We start from the raw sequence: 18,691 nt of genomic DNA, 5'->3' as shown, positions 1-18,691 counted from the left end.
TTGGGTAGAAACACTTATTTAAAAGCGGCAATTTAATGTTATGTCTCTATAGACTAATTAATGCACAGTTTTTTCAATTGGTTACTAAACAATTTTATTTGAATTCAGCTTCTCTGCACTTTGCTTTAGTTTATTTTGCTTTATCTTTATAGAAACAATGATGGGAATTCCTAATGTGCTTAAAGCAAATTAAAATCAGTTCCCTTTAGCACTATAAATATCGTGAATATGAACATGGATTGAAAACGGAATATAGGCTGCTTGTCATGATTCAACCCTCATCTAAATATGATCGCCAAACATTGTGGAATTTAGTATCAACAATATGACATACTAAGCATCACTTGAAAGCCATTAAGGTTCTAAGTATGAACCAAAACAGATGGAATATCCAGCAATGGTTCATTGTGATTTTTTTTTTTAACAACACCCTGACTCGGAAGTTTGATACAAACTTAGCACTCTTTTGGTGATAATAGCGGCAGATGTTTGATGCCTATAGATTTTAAATATTCATTTAACCCTTTCACGTTGCATCTGCTCCTATCAACAAAATTTGTATACACTGATTCTGTTGAATAATGAAGTAATGCTTTGAAGATTAAAACAAACAAAAATAATTAATAAAAGTTCTGTTCTAGTACATGTGCAACGTACTTTTAAATTTGTTTGCTTTTTGTTTTTCATATTATTAAATTAGCAATAAAAATGAATACCACACTTCAAAATTCAGTTTTCTTAACTAGGATGTGTAGAAATTTCCAAATTTCTAGATATGTAGAAATATAATAAAAATACAAAATAAATACATGGACATCAAGGAATATATGAATATATTTTCTCATTTAAAAAAACTGATTTCATTAGTCATTTAAAGATGTACTTATATACTCGGAATACCAGATAGAAGTTCCTTGAAAAGTCGGGAGTTTCTACTTGCATTAAGATGCCTTTGACCTTTATTCTGCTTACTTAAGTTTTACAGTGGCTTCTGTTCCTACACAAACAGTGGCAGCTGGGCAAATTCTAAAATGCATATTTGAAAGACAATACTTTCTAACTAAAGATTATAAGTTAATGCAACTCTTAATCACTTGCTACAAACTGTTATGTTTAAATTTAAACTAACTACATTCCAATAGATATGTAAATCATCTTCTATTTAAGTCAAGACTGCTTTTTCAAGTTTAAAATAAAAATGAGTAGATAACATTGAGACTTTTCAATGGATTTGTTTTAACCACAAAGCTGGTGGAAAAATAATATTAAGTGGTAGGTACATGGATTTTGGTATGTCTTTGTTTTTGTTGTGCAGATTTTACTCACTGAAAGAAAGAAACAGTGCCATCTCCTGGCTGAACTACTAATTTATACTGCTGATCAGTTCAATAACAAAAATAGAAATATCACTAGCAGTTTCAAGCTTAAATTCCACTCTTCCCCAAGTGAATTAAATTCTCATTATTCCATAGTTCTATACTTAGATCAATTATATGCAGCATTAAGTAATGGATATACTCTTTGGTCCTTTGAAAAATAAAAGCCAGGCAGTGTTATTTCAGGTTTTTTTTTAATACAGATTCTGACTCGTGTGTGTGTGTGTGTGTGTGTGTGTGTGTGTGTGTGTGTGTGCGCGTGTGTGTAAAAATTAGTGGTTTTAAATGAGCTTCTTTTATTTTCAGCAATATTGTATTCACATCTAGGTTTCTTATTTAGACTAATTTAATAATTGTGGAATACCACTATTTATACATTCAAAAGAAACCAAGCAACTGTGGGATTGTGCTGTTTTTTTTATTGTTTTCCATGGAGAAATACATCATCTGTTTACAAAATAGCTCTTGAAAAATACAAGGAGTACAGATACTATAAAACAAAGCAACTCCAGTCATGAGACACCTACGTACATCATGCGAAAGCAACAGTCTGATCTCCAGGTTATGAAAACTAGAATTAAAAAGTCACTATACAGGAAAGATTCCAAGTTCCCAGCTTGGCAAAACTTGGGTGCAGATACATGAAACGTTTAATAAAATGAAGGGGGGGGGAGATGTCCTGATGTGTAAACAAGACTAAATTTGTGCCTGGCAAGTTCGATCTAAACTCCATAGCTACACAAAATGCACAGATAGCTTGTACACTTCAACTGATACCCTTCTTGTTTGGGCAGCAGGGGAAAGAGAAGGAGCAAGGAGGGTGTGGGAAAATTTAAGGGGGTGGAAGCTGGATCACTGGAGGCAGAAGAGGGCAGGGGTAAGAATTTTTTATACTAGACTTCATAGACAAAATGGCAGAAAATAAAGATCTTGGTTACTGCGTGGCTGAGGACATAGATAGGGAGTAAGCTACATTCTCTTGACTTTGGAAAATTAACTTATCCGGAAAAGGGAAAGAGCAATTAATTTTTTCTTTAATATGGAAATGCACATGTAGAAGGATTGAGCACAATGCAGGGAAGGAAGTTATTAAACATGCTGATCAGAAAAAATGGGAAGGGCAATTTAACCATCCCACTTAATTTTGCTGAAATCAAGGTTACGTGTAGTTTGTTATCTCCATCTGATAATCACTGGCATTCCACACTTTCTGTTTAGTCATGAGAGATTTCCATTTTTAAACAAACTTGCTAATAATTTTATAGCTCTACAGAACAAAGCAAAAACAACTGGTTAAGGAGAGCTTTATCAGATAATTTAAGTGCCTGCTAGAAATGTGATTCTAAAAAAATGAAACATTCAGAATGTAAAGCTATTTTCAGATGAGCTATCTAAAAATAAAACTGTTAAAACCCTACAGTAGGTAAGATCTGCCTTAAAATATGAAATCTTTGTAATGCAGACAGGACTCCTCTGGAGTATACAAAACTCTTATACTTAATGATGAAAAAGCCATCAAAACAGGACTATGCTTCACAGGCACACTTTTATTTACTGTATTTCATTTCTGGGGGAAAGTAGCATCTGTACCTAAGGGCTACAGAGCTTAAAAGAAAAACTACCAGCATTTCACTGACAACAATAGTCCAATTTTGTGCATACAAACAAAACATGAATTAAATGCAAACATTTCTTTTTCCTCTCCAAAAAATATGGTAATAGGAATGGGAAGGTAATAAGGAGAAGGCTTGATTAAACCGAAGGAAACAATTATTTGCTTTTTGATAGCTGATTTGTATGCACCATAAAATAACCCCAAAAATAAAAAATAGACAATTTCTTAATCATGTCCCATCAAATATTTTAAATGAATTTCACCAAACTTAGAACCTCAAGATCTGACATTTTCTTATAAGGGTTTGCTGCATCCTAATGGTGACTGAGCTAGATACAGTGCATACTTTTACCTTCAGTATACAATATATCAAGCCATTTTCTAATTTGAAGGTCGAAGATTTTGAAGAAATTTTTTAATAAAAATAAAATCTATCAAGCTGAAGCACTAAAATTAGTCATATTCCAATAAAAAAGTACATAAAAGTGCATTTAAGGAATTGTTTTGCCAGTTTTAGCTGAATTTCTTTTCTTCCAAACAATGCATCAACACAAACCCAATCAGTACATCAAATATGGCTAGAAATAGTATTCCCATTCCTTTTTTTAGGCAGTAATCCTTTAAAGAATTTAATGTAACTGTTGCTAACACATTAATAGTACTCCTGGCTCCACAAATACGAACCTGGACTTCCAGATCAAGTGATTATAGCCCAGCAAGGGAAGTGCACAAAATATACCTAAATCCATCTGTGTTCACATTCTCGTCTTGCACCTTCTGTTCTCCTTTCCAGTATTAGAAGACAACAGGTTAAATTGGCAGATACTGTTTATGGACCCCTGAGGTTGGTTTTACCGATTCAATCTTAGTTTTATTGAATTTTTGATAACTGGAATAGGATTTGCAGGGAGAGCAGGGATATCTGAAAGATCGGTACTGGGCATTTTCTGGGTAGAGAAAAAAAGGAAGAAATATTAGATAGAATTTTGATTATACATTATTAAAAGGTTAAACATGAAACTTCCATTTGTTTTAATTGTTTCAAATCTTAGTTCCCCCTCCCCAATTTTACAATTTGGCCAATTTATTTCAGAATGATGCTAATAAACTTAGCATGGATTTTTGAAAATTTACACAGATCAACAAATTTCTCTGCTTCTTCACCAACTGTTGTTTTGGTTATTCAATAACTCCCATTGCAATCTGCCGTTTTCCAGAAATGTAATTTATGTTCAATTATGTCAAAGGCTGTAGAATCCACTATACAGAATTCACTATGGGGGCACAGAAAGCAATGAAATCTATATGAATCCACAAATCAGAATGCAGACCACAGCTTTATACCTCAGGAGGTGGCAGTGTGTTGCCTACCTTGGCAACTAAGTAGGGTTGCTCTTAATTCAAGTTGGTCGGTCAAGACTGCAAAGTAGTATCTAAGAGACAACACAACCACTTCTATGGTACTCCCAAGAAAATGCAAACATGCAGTTGTCAAGAGTCAGGTTGAAGTTGAAGGCTTTTATTTCTACAAAACACAGAAATAGATCCATTCTAGTACCTGAGGAGCTTGTAGAGATACTGTGGTCTGAAGAGTTTCCTGCTGAGAAGCCATATCTGATTCTGTATCAAAAAGTTCCTGAAAAGAAGTAAAATATGCCAACATTTCTTAGTGGATCACTGTAATTCAATTATGAGTTATTTGGATTCCTAACATTTTAATATTAACAAAGTTTATTAAATTTATTTGGAAAAAAATAATCCGAGGTAGTTCAAACACAATTATATCATTCCCCTTCTAACATCTACCTTCAGAGCCCTGAAAAATGATTTCATTTTGCCCCATTTGTGTCACTCCTCGGGGTCGATTCTGTTGAAGTCACTGAGAATGAGGGGGTATTTCACCAAACCCCACTTTCCCTTGGAGGATTTATAACTGTCCCAAGCATATTTCAGAGGACACTCTGGTTGCAAAGGAAGTGGTGAAGTAATTGACATTAAGGTAATTACCAAGCTTCTGCTATTTTTTGGTGTGTTGAATTTGTCTTTTTTGGTTGCTCTGATGGACCATCCAAAAAATTGAAAAAGTCTTTTACAGAAAGTAAGAATTGGATCCAAGCCACTGAGTTCCCTTTTGTAGGTTCTTTTTTCAGTGTTCTGCCAAGTGACAGCCAATAGATGCCTACCAGGAGAAACTTTTGTAAAAGCTATGCTGTAGTCTTTTCAGCTGCAGCTAGAGCCTTTTATTGTCCTGGATCTTTCAAGACTAAAATGTATTTTAATTTTAAACCATTATAATTGTTCTGAGCTGCTGTTAATGTCATTTTAGAGTGTAAGACTGTTTTTATTTTCTGCTATTGAGAAATGGTCATGATGTATTACCTATAATTGAATGTAAAACTGTGTTCCAGTGATAAAACATTGCAGGAAACACCAGAAAATTCCCTGAGCCAAAGAACCTGGCACATTCCTGATTATCACTATTTCTAATTATTTATTTTATTGTTCTTTTAAATCATTAAGCTGTCAACAAATATTAATCGTTTAGAGCATACAGAAATTAATAACAAATGGAAACTGTAGATTTCCTGATGCTGTTGAAGTCCATTTCAAAGCAACATGAACTCCTATAACTAGTGGTCAGGGAGGATTAGTTTGATTCAAACTTTGGAGGATGATTTTCTTAACTTTATCAAATCTCTTACTGAGAGGTACCATATCTGTCAATACAGTTTGAAGGGCAGGAAGCAAGTGGAGAAAATAGTTTTATAACCTCATTATTGATTCCCAAAGGTATGTGATTGGAGTTGATGAAGGTGAAACTTCAAACAAGCTGGACAATTATCTATTGAGCTTACGTGTATTAGAATGTCTTCAGTCAAAGAGTAGATTCTCAAAATATATAACGGCTGGAGTGAAAATGATACCTTGGTTTTAAACATTGTAGGTATTCAATACACTATGGCTACTACACAGTATAAGAAAAGTACCTTAGTTTCCATCTTATCATGATCACTCATATCAATGCAACTAACATCTTCATTTATTTCATCCTGTAATAAAGCAGAATAATCACAAGGAAATGGGATACTTGTCCCAAGAAACAAAAATAAAGTGTCTATCCAGAATTTAATTGCAACTAAGTTATATCTCTTAAGAACACAAGGATCCATAAAACTTGAGCATAACAAATATGAACAAAAAGAAACTAGCCACAATGAGTGTTCATCGTTGTGAAATTGTACTGGCATTCAATTGCAGATATCATGGTTTTTCCTGCTCACATAATTGCATAAGTAGCTAATCAAATGTATAAAATTTATTTCAGGAATAGCTATATTGAGTTCTGACTCATCCCTCTACAAAGCACTGATCTATTTTATAGCAATAGCACTTAGACTTATATATCACTTCATAGTGTTTTATAGCACTCTTTGAGCAGTTTACAGAGTCAGCATATTGCCTCCAACAGTCTGTATCCTCATTTTATGACCAGAAGGGTGGAAGGCTGAGTCAATCTTGAGCCCTTCAGGATCAAACTCCAACTGTTGGCAGAGTTAGCTTGCAAAACTCCATTTTGTGTTTTCATTTTGCTTTTATGTAACAGGGTTTTCTTAATCATCTTGGATACTTTTGGGTTGAAAAGATATTTTGAGTAAATGTTATTTTATATATAAAAATAACGTACGTGTGTGTGTATGTGTGTGTGTTATAACACCAAACTATATACTATCTCTCATTATGAAAATACAGAGATTATTGGTAGTTATTAATAGTTTTTTAAAATTTCTGATCTACCTTTAAATGCTTTCTGAAAGTATGTTATGCATGATTAACTTTCTAAAATTCTTTATAGTGTAAACATGCACTAAGGCAGTGATGATTAACCTTTTCAGCATTGAGTGTGGATGCGCGCGGCGGCCAACAGCTCTTCCAGGTTCCGGTGCGCATGCACACCAGCCAGCTGCTCTCTACCGGTTCTGGCGTGCACATGTGCGCCGGCCAGCTGGTCTTCACGTGAAGACCAGGTGCCGGAACCTGCAAGAGAGCAGCTGGCCAGTGTGCATGTGTGCGACGAAAACCGGAAGAACAGCTGGCGATGGAACGTGTATCCACAGAAAGGGTTGTGTGCCACCTCTGGCACGCATGCCATCATGGCACTAAGCTATTAGTGTTCCATTTAATATTTCTTTAACTTTTATCATCACTCTCTCCCCCTCAGGAATGGGCAATTTTTTAGTGATCAAGACCTGAGAGAACCAAAATGGGAAAAAAAATGTTTTGCTGCGCCAAGGAAATAGAAATACCTCATCAGTCTTTATTTTTTTAGGAGATTCTTCTTTATGGGGAGATGATGTCCTCTTCACACCTGCTACAGGGCTAGTTACTTTAGTTGCAGTGTTTCCTGAAGGTCTCTGTGGTTGGTTGACAACACGGGTTGAAGAAACTACTCTAGAGATGGTAGGCTTTGGTGGTGGAGAGATGGCTGGCTGTGTGGCAGTTTGAGGAATGCTTTCACTTGAAGTACCTATCGAAATATACTTTAATGTTTACAATGTCATCCAATTTTTAGTTTATAACTTCAAGGGCAAAAAACAAATTTGAATTCTTTTCTTCAAGCAAACCATATTCTTCACCAAGGGAGGTTACATTTTATGACTCATTTAATTGTAGTAAATTAAGCAAAATGTATTATTTCTTCTTATTTGACATAATTTATTCTGCGGGGTTTACTATCAAAAGCTGCATATCCTGTCTAAAGAATTAATTAACATGATAGGGGAACTGCAAGCACCAAATCTATGACATTATCCATAGTTTTTGGTTTTTATTCTAGATTAAAAAATTTGGAACACACGTATCAGCATTACAATGCTGAACAAGACTAAAAAAAAAGGCCATACATTTAAGTTCCACCTCTAGTGTTCTCTTATATGCAAGTTCTACTTAGAATTAATCATGCAGAGAAAATCTGGTTTGTACTCCCTCATCCCTAGTTCAAGTTTTGGCTTATATACTCTCATTCAAAGCCTGTGCATAACTAAAGTCAGTAACAACAAGCAAATAAATTAAGTAAAGCAACTTTGTCATTTCTATTTTGCTGCTTAATCAGTTATTTCAATGATTTAAAGTTGCAAATGATAGTTTAATTCTACACTGCAAATAAGTTGCTATTGAAAATCTAAACCCGACAAATGGTTTTCAATAATCTAGGAACAAATTTGAAGATTCATGTGGGTTTCTTACCCCCTGAGCTTTCACTGGAATTTATTTGTGGCACAGTGACTTCAGTAGCTTGTATGTTGGTCACAGATGCTGCTGTCACAGCTGGAGCAGGACTGCTTCTGCTAAAATATTTTTAAAAAGAGAGCATGAATTACAGAAAGGCATCTTTCCCTTCTCCTCCACCTAAAGCTTCTGAAGTTTACTTCTTCTCAGAAAGACTAAGATGGAAGCAGTGAAGTATGACTGAGGAATGCAGTAAGTTAGGTGGATTACTAGTTTGCATGTCTGAATTAACAGTATTATGCTTGATTTGGTAGGCCCATGTGTCACTACTGCTTCATAAGCTGCAATGGTTACCAGTGAACTTCTGAATGCAATTCAAAGTACAGGAAATTACCTTTAAATATATCATACTGTATGATATAGATTCCTGCCCATCTATTAAATAATATCATTTATCAGGATATGTATAGTAGTATGGTAGGGGTACCGTACAATACAACACAATACAATCTTTGTAAAGATCCAAGTTTGAAGGAAGAAATAAGATTACTTGCAAATTTATAGTGTTTAAAATCTGAAGCAAACTATATATTATTTAAAGTTAAAAGATTCTCTGTGTAAATATTATAGTATGAATGATAGATACCAATAATGCTCTGAACATTACGGTAAGTATTGGAGACAAATACCCCTGAGAGCTTCCAGAACTGTTCAAAGGACTTGTCTTCATAGCACTGGTAGGAGAAGGCACAGAAGTGCTGTTATCACTATCCATAGATAAGTCTAGGCTGCTGTCATTCAGCGCCGTCAACCTGACTCCTTCTGTTGAATGCTGCAACCAAGAAGACAATGTATCACCGAAGCAATTCAGAAGAAGTAAAAAAGACACATTGTAATACAAAAACTAAGGGCTATCATTTTATGGGCCTGTTTAACTATTAACATTTTATAGTTTGTTCAGGGACCACCAGCAATTCCCATGCTTTCTGGACTTTCTAGACTACATGTACATATATGCACTGCAAATATATTGCTTTCAAAATAAGCATTCCAAATATATATTGACTGTTTTCTTACAATTATGTTATGAGGTATACAAGTGTTATAGAAAATCCTAAGCTTCTACAAGCTTTGCTTTTTGCAATTAATAACTAAACATTGCTAATGCTACATCCCTGTATTATTTGTAGTTAGCCAGTCAGAAATTAGAGAAGAGCAGAGTACCAATTTTAAAAAATAAAAATAACATGATCCATTTTTTCTGTGCAGCAATGGACCTTATATACTGCTAGTCCTCAAATTACAACTGCAATTGGGACTGGGCTTGGTAAGTGATGTAGTCATGAGGAACAATTTCACAGGACTGCAATACTTAGTGATGGAAATCGAGGCAGTCCCATTTGCAGATGTCAGGGTCATAGGTCATTAAGCAGGAAGTGGAGGGAGTTGCCAGTAAGGAGAGTGGGGTACAAAGGGGGGTGGGATTCTAGCATTTGTTCAGCACCATCGTAACTTTGGTCACTGAATGAATGGTCATAACTTGAGGACTACCTGTACTTTTTTTTCTTTCTCTCTTCTCCTCCATTACCTGCCTCCTGGTTTTAGTAAGAAAAGGTGCAAAACCAAGGTAGTGCTTTATAGGAAACAAGATCAATGCAACTAATTTTTCATAATTTTGATGGTTTTCATACTGCAACGTCTTTAACAAACTTTAAACTATTGTCTATTGCCTTGAGTACAAATGTTTAAGATTACTCCTATTAACCAATGCAAACTATTTAAAATATCAGTAATTACATCTGAACAAATCATCCCAAGCTAAAAGTTAAAGCTAAACCAGGAAGCCAGTAGGTGGGATAAATATAAATGGGATTAATTTCTTATGAATGCGTAAGAATATTTTTTGAGGGAAGCAGTACATACATGAAATAATTAATAACAAAAACAACAGAGAACTAAAACACACACACACAGAGAGAGAGATTTTATCACAATATCAGTTAACACTCAAATGTTACCTTTTTCTTTTTCTGAAGGACATGACTGGGTAGTAATTGATGAAGTTGTTTTTTCCTAACATGCATTGCAGCAATTTTCATATCCATTTCAAACATCTTGCTGTTTATTGCTTGCCTATAAACTATATAATTAGAATAAAATGAAGGCATTTTACATTTCGGAAAGCTGAAACTTCCCCTGAAATAAATTTCATTCTGCACATATACTGATTCAAGCAGCAATATCATAATCTTCACAAAATACAATATCCTGTTTCCCCCAAAATAAGACATCCCCTGATAATAAGGCCAATCAGGTTTTTGAGCGCATGGCAATACGGCCAAACGCTTATTTTAGGGTCCCAAAAAATATAAGACACGGTCTTATTTTTGGGGAAACATGGTATCATTGTTATTCCCAATACCATTCTTATCCTTCCTTTGCTGAGGTATGTATATTTTTATAATATTTATTTTTTAACCTGGATTTTTTATTTTTCCTGTTTCTATATTTGTTGTTCAATTGTTATATGCCATCCAGTGTTGCACATTGTGAGATGGATAGCTAATACAAATTTGACTCTTGGATAATAGATAATGGATCCTACTATTATAACTAAAACCTGGAATTTAATCCAGTTTACCTATCCACAAAATAAAAGATCCCTTCTCTCTGTGGAATGAACCAGAATACAGAAGAATCTTTTCACATACAGAACCAAATGGTTCAAACATTATTTCTTCTTTCTCCAACATCCAGTATCTATATGCTTCAAATAGAGTCTTCCCTTCTCTAAAAAAGCCATTCAGAGAAATAATGCAGAGGAATGCAAGATGAGTTTATAAAAACTACCATCTCTCCTTTTTGCATCACTCATGGATTTAGATAACTGGACATATATGAAACAATTTTTCAAAAAGCTGCACAATATTTCTTTTTATGTAACTTAGGAGAGTTATATCTATTATTTATCCAAAAGGAAGATAGTTTAAAATAGTAGATTAAAAATAAGACGTATAGACGAAACCCTTCCCAGGGGATAGAGCCCAGTTTGCAAAATCTACCAATTCGAATCCTAAAGATTTTTTCCCTTTCATTCAATAAATGTGTGCATGAAACAAGTATATATATATATATCCTTATATGTATGTGTGTATATATGCCTGTCAGGAGCCACACTCCAAAGAAATGCCAGGACTCAACAAAATTATAATTGAATTAATAACTAAAAATTAATTGTTTTAAAATAAATGTTACCTAATTAGAAAATAACTGATTTCCATTTACATAAATTAAAATCATCTTTCACATTATCATTCTTCCTGCTCCTAACAGAAAACAGAAAAGAGGGATAGAAATATGGCAAGATGGATAATTGCATTGGGGGAGTAAGATGAAGGGGAATAGGGAATCTAAAGCAAGATGAGAGAAAATGCAACCAGACAAAGAAGGAAAGAAAAGATTGGGCTGTGTAGTTATTATATACAGAGCTAAATTCACCAGGCAAACAGTCTCATCAAGCATAATTCACTTTGCCGTTTACATCAAATGTTTCATTTAAATGGTTTTCTTGAAGAGATTTTCTCTCATCCAAAAAGAAGAAAAGAAATCAAGGCCCTGTGGCGCCTCTTTAGTAACAAATTTTAGTAAAAGACACAGCACTCCAATATCGGGGGTTTAGAGTTGCTAGACTGAAATAGGATTTATTTGGAAGAGGATGGAGGGGAAGGCTGGTTGGTTATACAGATACAGTTTATATGTTAAGTCAGCTTGTAAGTACATAATCAATTAACAGCTGTAATGTTTAATAACCCATTGTGTCTGACTGAGACCTTCTGATTTTGCCTGAAACCTTTTGATACATGTTGAGTTCATATATTTGAGTTCTGAGCTGCGGGTGGCAATCAGTGGGGTTTTTTGTTCTGTTTCTGTTTCTATTGTTCTGTTTGTCTTTTAACAGATACTCCCTGGGACTTGATCTGCTCTACAGGTATCCTCATTTAATGACCACTTGTTCAGCAACCATTCAAACTTGCACTGAACAAGAAGTATGATGTCCTTGAAGTTCTGGCCAGTGTAAGAACCTTCCCTGCCAGCTTTCCACAAACAATATGGAAGCCAACAGGAAGTCAGAAGTCGCAACCACATGAGATCATTTTATGACCTATGTGATCCTTGTTTAAAAATACAGGTAGTCCTCAACTTACAACAGTTCATTTAGTGGCACTGAGCAAAGGGACTTATGACCATTTTTCAACTTATGACCACTGCAGCATCCCCATGGTCAAATGATTTACTGTATTTTTCAGACTATAAGATGCTCCGGAATATAAGACACACCTAGCTTTTGGGTAGGAAAACAAGAAAAAAAAAATCTGCCTCTGCCTCTGCTTCCCAGCAACTTGCCTCCTTGTAACAAACAGCAAACAGCCTGGTCAGCTACAGCACAGCCTGATTTAGCTACAAGCAGCTGATTGGCGGTTGGATCTGCCTCCTGGAATACCACCGATCAGCTATTCCAGGCTGTGGAGATCGCCGCTACCCATTGCCACTGCCACCTATCACTGCCTCCAGGCACCCCAATTTTGACCTCCGGGTGTCCGATCCCCACAGCCTGGAACAGCTGATTGGTGGTATTCCAGGAGGCAGATCCAACTGCCAATCAGCTGCTAATGCTAAATTAGTCTGTGCTGAGGCTGACCAGGCTATTTGTTGTTTGCTGCAAGGAGGCAAACTGCTGGGAGGCAGAGGCTGAAGGGTGGGAATCAGCTGGTGGGAGGGGCTTCTGCAACATTCACTCTATAAGAGGCACAGCCATTTCCATCCACTTTGGGGGCGGGGGGGAATTTGGATGGTTGACAACTAGTATGGTTGCAGTGTCTCGGGGTCATGTAATCATCTTTAGTGACCTCCTGACAAGCAAAGTCAATGGGGAAGCCAAATTCATTAACAACCGTGTTACCAATTTAACAACTGCAACAAATCACTTTACAAATGTGGCAAGAAAAGTTGTAAAATGGGGCAAGAATCACTTTACAAAATTTCTCACTTAGCAACATAAATTGCCAGAACCACTGTCACTATGCAGCATGATCATGTGACACTGAACTTTACAAATGCAATGCTTAGCAACAGAAATTCCAATTACTATTGTTAACCGAGAACTACCTGTATTGATTTGATTGTTTACCTCATGCAGCTCAGCCTCCTGAATGCCTGATTTAATTTCAATTGCACATGTCTGTGAAATGGGTCTGAACAAATGTGATTGTAGTTTAGAGCCTCGCTGAAGACGAGAGAGTTGGTGGTGTACTGGCAGCGTTGAAGTATATGCAGCAGGGCAATCTGTAGGTTTCCTGCATGATAGGGCATTTATATGTTCTTATTGCTTTGTCTTCAACCTACCCCTTTTGGGGAATATTGCTGAGACAGTGGCAAAGGATCAAATACAATTGGTCAACCAAGTAAATAACCTGTATTTATTTCAATTATTTTTTTCAACATATCAATATTATTCCTGCACAAATTTCTAAAATGCTCCTTTCAGTGTTACTAAATTTAGTTGTATTCCAGAACATTTAATCATCACAAAGGGATAATAAGCAAAATGATTAGGAAACTAGAACAGGCTCTTTACAAAGAAAGACCATAGTGTTTAGGGACCAATAAAAAAAAGAATATGACGGGAGTATCATATGTGGGGTAGAACACACATATTGAGAACTGAAGTTTATGCAATGAAGGTAAATTGAAAAGAATCCAAAAGGAGGCACACTTTAAACGAACAATCACCAACTAGTGGTCCATGGACCATTGGTGGTCTGTGAGAAAAATTTGGTGGTCCACAGAAAAATTATTTGCATTTTTTGCATTGCACTAAATCAGGGATCCTCAAACTATGGCCCCTGGGCAGGATACATACAATGAACGTTTGTGTTGCTGCAGAAAGTCTCCCCCTTCAGGGTCATTTTTTGAGGGTTGGAGGGGGGCAATAATTCTGATTTGGGGACTGCTTCAGCCTCCTGGGGCATGGCTTTGGGTGAAGGCTGAAGGGAAGCACCACTGGTGGCAAAGAGCCAGAGGGCCTTGCTCCAGTGGGACTGCATCATGGCCTGGAACTGGCTGACCATCTAAGCCTGCTGAGCCTCCAGGCAATGGTACCCGGCCTTGCACTCTCGCAAGTCTTCTCTCTGCTTGGAAAGTCTATGCTCATAGTCCTCAGTGAGGTGCTTCTGCTGAGCCTCCTTCTCAGCCAGATCCAATTTGAACTGAACCAGCTGTTTTGCCAACTCTTTCTCATGGTGGCTGCTTAGATCCAACAACTGCTTTCTGTTAGGGCCCTAAGGAGCCCAGGCAGGCAGGCAGGCAGGCAGGTGAGGAGTGGCTGGGAGGGGAGGGGTGAGTAGAGGCTGGTGAGGTACCCCTCGATGCGAGTGACATTGAGTTGGCCATGCCCACACAATCACATGCCCACCTAGCCACACCCACTTAGCTGGTCATTAGGCAGATCATATTAGTGGTCCATGGGATTTTAAAGTATGAATTTAGTGGTCCCTGAGGTCTGAAAGGTTGGTGACCCCTGCTTTAAACTATAAATAGTTAAACTGAAGAATAAACTGCTATTAGATATAAAAACAGCCTCCATTTCAGACAGATTTTAAAAAGAACCTAAAAAATTCATGAAAAATAGAATTACAAAGCTTTTTACTAACTCATAATCAAAGATGGCATTCTTAAATATCAGTTGCTAAGGAACAACACTGAAACAGAACTCCTCCTTTTGCAAGTCTGAGATTCATCTGGTCACCCTCTATGAGTCCAGAATGCTGGAATTTTGTTCTTATTCATTTATTATCATTGTGGAAGCTTTATTGCGTTTTATAGACAAAAGTATAGGTGATTTTGAATTTTCTGTATTAGTATTCAAACTGAATTTAAATCACTGCCATGTTATGGAAACTATAGCGTAAGAGAGTATGATCAGCTGTACTATTACAATTATTGCTGATACTAATCAGAAGACTATAGTATTTATATTTAAAACTTGGGGAGGGGCAAAATTATAAATATGAAGGCCAATACTTTGCTAATTGTTGCCAGTACCATGAAAGCATATTTCTATAATCCAAAGCAAAAATAGTTGCCAAACTAATATAGCTTAGGGGAATGGTTGGAAGAGAACAATTTCAGTCAGTCAAACTTACCAGTATCAGTAAAAGACTGAATGTCAAATGTAAGATCAACACTCAGATTTTCAGAATTCTCAGTTTTCTTGAACACTAATCCAATCACCCACATTGTACGAAACTCTTCCCTGTGGAAAAATAACTAAAGTCATAAAGGACAATAGAAAGAATCCTAAAATATAACTTTCGGTAAATAACTAATTCCAACATCAGCCATTTGTGTAAAATGTTATAAAATATTCAACAGAGCTATGATAGTTCAGTGATTTTAGAATTATATAAAGATCTTGGAATTCTCAGAAACTACTGCTCAGTTGCAAGAGGACAAAACAGCCAGAGACCTGTTAGCAAAACAGGATAAGTAAAGTTGTGTCTAGGCTGATTTCAACCACTTCATGATAGACACAGAAAATTATGGATTTTTAAGTTCCCATCAAATTAAATAAACATTAGCTCATATTGATTTCAACCTTCTTATCTATGTGAGGAATGCAAACCAAATCTAGTTTGGGTATGGCAAGCTTGTTTTCTCCTGTGCCTAATCCATCTATCAAGTCTTTTTCAGCTCCTCTAAAAAATAAATAATAGCTTAACAGAAATGCATTTCTGCCAACACAGACCTACTTCACTCAAGTACATCTCTAAATTAGGACTGCACTCTACCTGTTCAACATTTAATGATTGTTAAATGCAACAAATTTTGGGTTATACATTTTATATATATACATTTTGTAAATAGTACCAAACAACTACTTGAACTACTTTGTCCCTTTATCAAGAAAGGACACATAAGCTGTTTAAGTTTGAGATCCTATTCCATGGTATACTGCAGGTTTAGTAACTGTGAACTGCTTTTCTGATTAAAAACATTAGTATTTTCTAACAATGTAAAGGATAACAAATGGATAAATCTTTTTAATACAACTATTTAAATAACATTGGATGGGATAAACATAATAATAAATGTTATCATTTTCCATAATCCCACCGAAAATTGTCTTGTTTACTTTTGTTGACATCCTACTCATTGAATAGAGTTTGCACCCAGAAGTGCAGTTCTCTGCATAGAAGACTTTGTACAAAAGACTTCTGGGGGTAAATTCAAAAGTATATGTCCATTTGCACAAAGTCTCGCAGAATATCTCAAAATGTGTAACAATCCAAGGCAAAATTTTAGACATGATTTTGTGAACGTCAGCATACAATATCTTCTGCTACCTCACTTACACAAGTGTTGTCAATTTTTCTACTGTCCTACATTTCCTGTGGAGAACAAGAAACTGATTTTCTTCCATGACCTAAATTAAACTGTCAACCTTCTGACAGAGTTAATAGGAAAAACTGCTTTTTTTTCCTTTTTAATAACATTTCTTCCAGTAGTTTTATTAAGTTTTAAGTGCCTTACTTGTCAGGATTTTCTTTGGGTGCTGGGAATGACTGAGGATTTACATGAGCCAGTGTAATGAATTCATTCTTCTCCAAGCTTCCAACCAAGATACGAATTTTTGACTCTACTAAGCCAACCCTAAAAGATAACAGGCAATATTGAATAATAAAAGTAGTAAATCAACTAGAATAAATATAACTGCTTGTGAATGAAATCTCATAGAATATTTCTGCCAATGACAATATTCTCCTTCATCCACTATTTCTCAGGAGGACTGCAGAACCTTCCACAAATGCATGAGTGGAAAGGTAGAGTTGTGGAAGATAAGAAAAAATAGTTGTTTTCACAAGAGAATCCAGTGCATAAAAGAGCTATCCAGAAACATTTAATTATTTCAAATTCATACTTTTTAGAAAATGCTGATTTAGGTTTATGGCATCTAATTTTCCAGGCTAATCTATCCACCATCAGTTAAAGATTTATTCCACCACAGGCAAGGTAGTAAAGATTCTAGCTTTTTTGTCCACTAGAACCTCTTGCTGAATATCTTAATTCTACATGGGAAAAATATGTTATTTACAGAACCTAGCTGTTTCAGAAGTTTTTGGAAATTAATAATATGGTAATCTTTGTGGCTAGGGCTGTGGTTCTCAGTGTGTTAATATCATAGCTAGGAAGTTGGTTGTTTGGAATTTTAGATTTTATGTACTTATTTATATCCCACCTTTATTATTTTTTACAAATAACTGAAGGTGATGAACATATCCAGCATACTTTCCAAATCCTACTTTCCCCACGATAACAACCCTGTGAGGTGAGTTGGGCTGACTGGTGTAAGGCCAGCTAATTGGCTTCCACGGTCAAGATAGGACTTGAACTCACAGTGAGTTCTTGCCTGATGCCTTAGCCACTGGACCAAATTTTATTTTGAATCTTTTTATTTTAGTTTTTTCATTTGTAAGATAGTCCTAGCCTTTTTAGAACTGAATACCATTCAGATTTTAGGAAGTAAATAAATACAATAATCAAAGAAGAAGAGTTATGCATACTTATGGAGCAATGATTGTTTTCTGTGAATTTGCCTCAATATGATTGTGACATGTAGTCAAGTTGGTAGTCAAACATATTATTTTCTTAAGAAGCTATCAAACTCTGAATGAGGCATTATCTGGTAATGCTAGTTTTCTAAAGTTGATTTAGAGCCCTATCAAATAGAGAAAAGAATAAGTTGATTACAATAAGTTGATTAGAATAAGTTGTGTGAAGTCTGGCATTCAGACAAATCAGCCATCAAGAGACACATAGAGATAAGCCATTCAGAGACAGTAAAAAAGCTAAGAAGGAAACAGAAAGATCAAAACACATTTTCTCAGCAGCCAAAACCCAGATAAACAGGGATAAACACCAGACAAACTCCAATCAAGCAGAAAACAATAGCCTACTCCCAATCAAAGAATTACGAAGCAGTAAGACAGACCCCCACCAATACTGGCAGGGCAAGCTTCATTAACACTAATGATGTTACCTAGTCAAGTAATGAACCGTCTGCTTAGCAAACAACAAGTTCAGAGAGCCTCACAATTCCACAAAAATGATTATTGTGCTCTGGTTTTACATGGGTTTTTTCCTCGTTTTTCTTTTTAGTTGTATTTTTTGTTGTAAGTTTTAACTGAGCAAATTTGCTCTGTTGGCAGCCTAAATAAAGTGGGGTGATGATTTAAAATGAATATAATCCCACTTATACTTAGTTTTATTAACTCCGGTTAGTGAAAACAGAAGTAAAGATAGTTATCAAATGATCCCCCAGAATGATTTACCCAATTTTGCATCACACTTTTTTAGAATATGTGCTTATCAGCCAAACAATAAAGAACTTTGTTGTTTCTGAGTTTCACCTTTACTG

At 35.7% G+C, this 18,691-nt stretch overlaps 1 protein-coding gene across 1 annotated transcript in view; it reads right to left on the bottom strand.

The window, feature by feature from the left end:
- Positions 1-1,775: 1,775 nt before the first annotated feature.
- Positions 1,776-18,691, bottom strand: part of PAPOLA (poly(A) polymerase alpha) — a 46,119-nt gene continuing 29,203 nt past the window's right edge. The window contains exons 14-22 of the mRNA XM_058162644.1: positions 16,807-16,926; positions 15,420-15,529; positions 10,236-10,357; positions 8,907-9,049; positions 8,236-8,336; positions 7,296-7,516; positions 5,979-6,041; positions 4,550-4,627; positions 1,776-3,938 (exon numbers count right to left, since the gene is read on the bottom strand). Of these exons, the coding sequence (XP_058018627.1) occupies positions 3,843-3,938; positions 4,550-4,627; positions 5,979-6,041; positions 7,296-7,516; positions 8,236-8,336; positions 8,907-9,049; positions 10,236-10,357; positions 15,420-15,529; positions 16,807-16,926 (1,054 nt within the window). The 3' untranslated portion in view covers positions 1,776-3,842. The remainder of the gene's footprint in view (positions 3,939-4,549; positions 4,628-5,978; positions 6,042-7,295; positions 7,517-8,235; positions 8,337-8,906; positions 9,050-10,235; positions 10,358-15,419; positions 15,530-16,806; positions 16,927-18,691) is intronic.

Source organism: Ahaetulla prasina, chromosome 1 (genome assembly GCF_028640845.1).
Source record: "Ahaetulla prasina isolate Xishuangbanna chromosome 1, ASM2864084v1, whole genome shotgun sequence".
NCBI classification, from domain to species: Eukaryota; Metazoa; Chordata; class Lepidosauria; order Squamata; family Colubridae; genus Ahaetulla; species Ahaetulla prasina.
The sequence above is the reverse complement of the archived record's forward strand: the minus strand, read 5'-3'. Positions and strand labels throughout refer to the sequence as shown.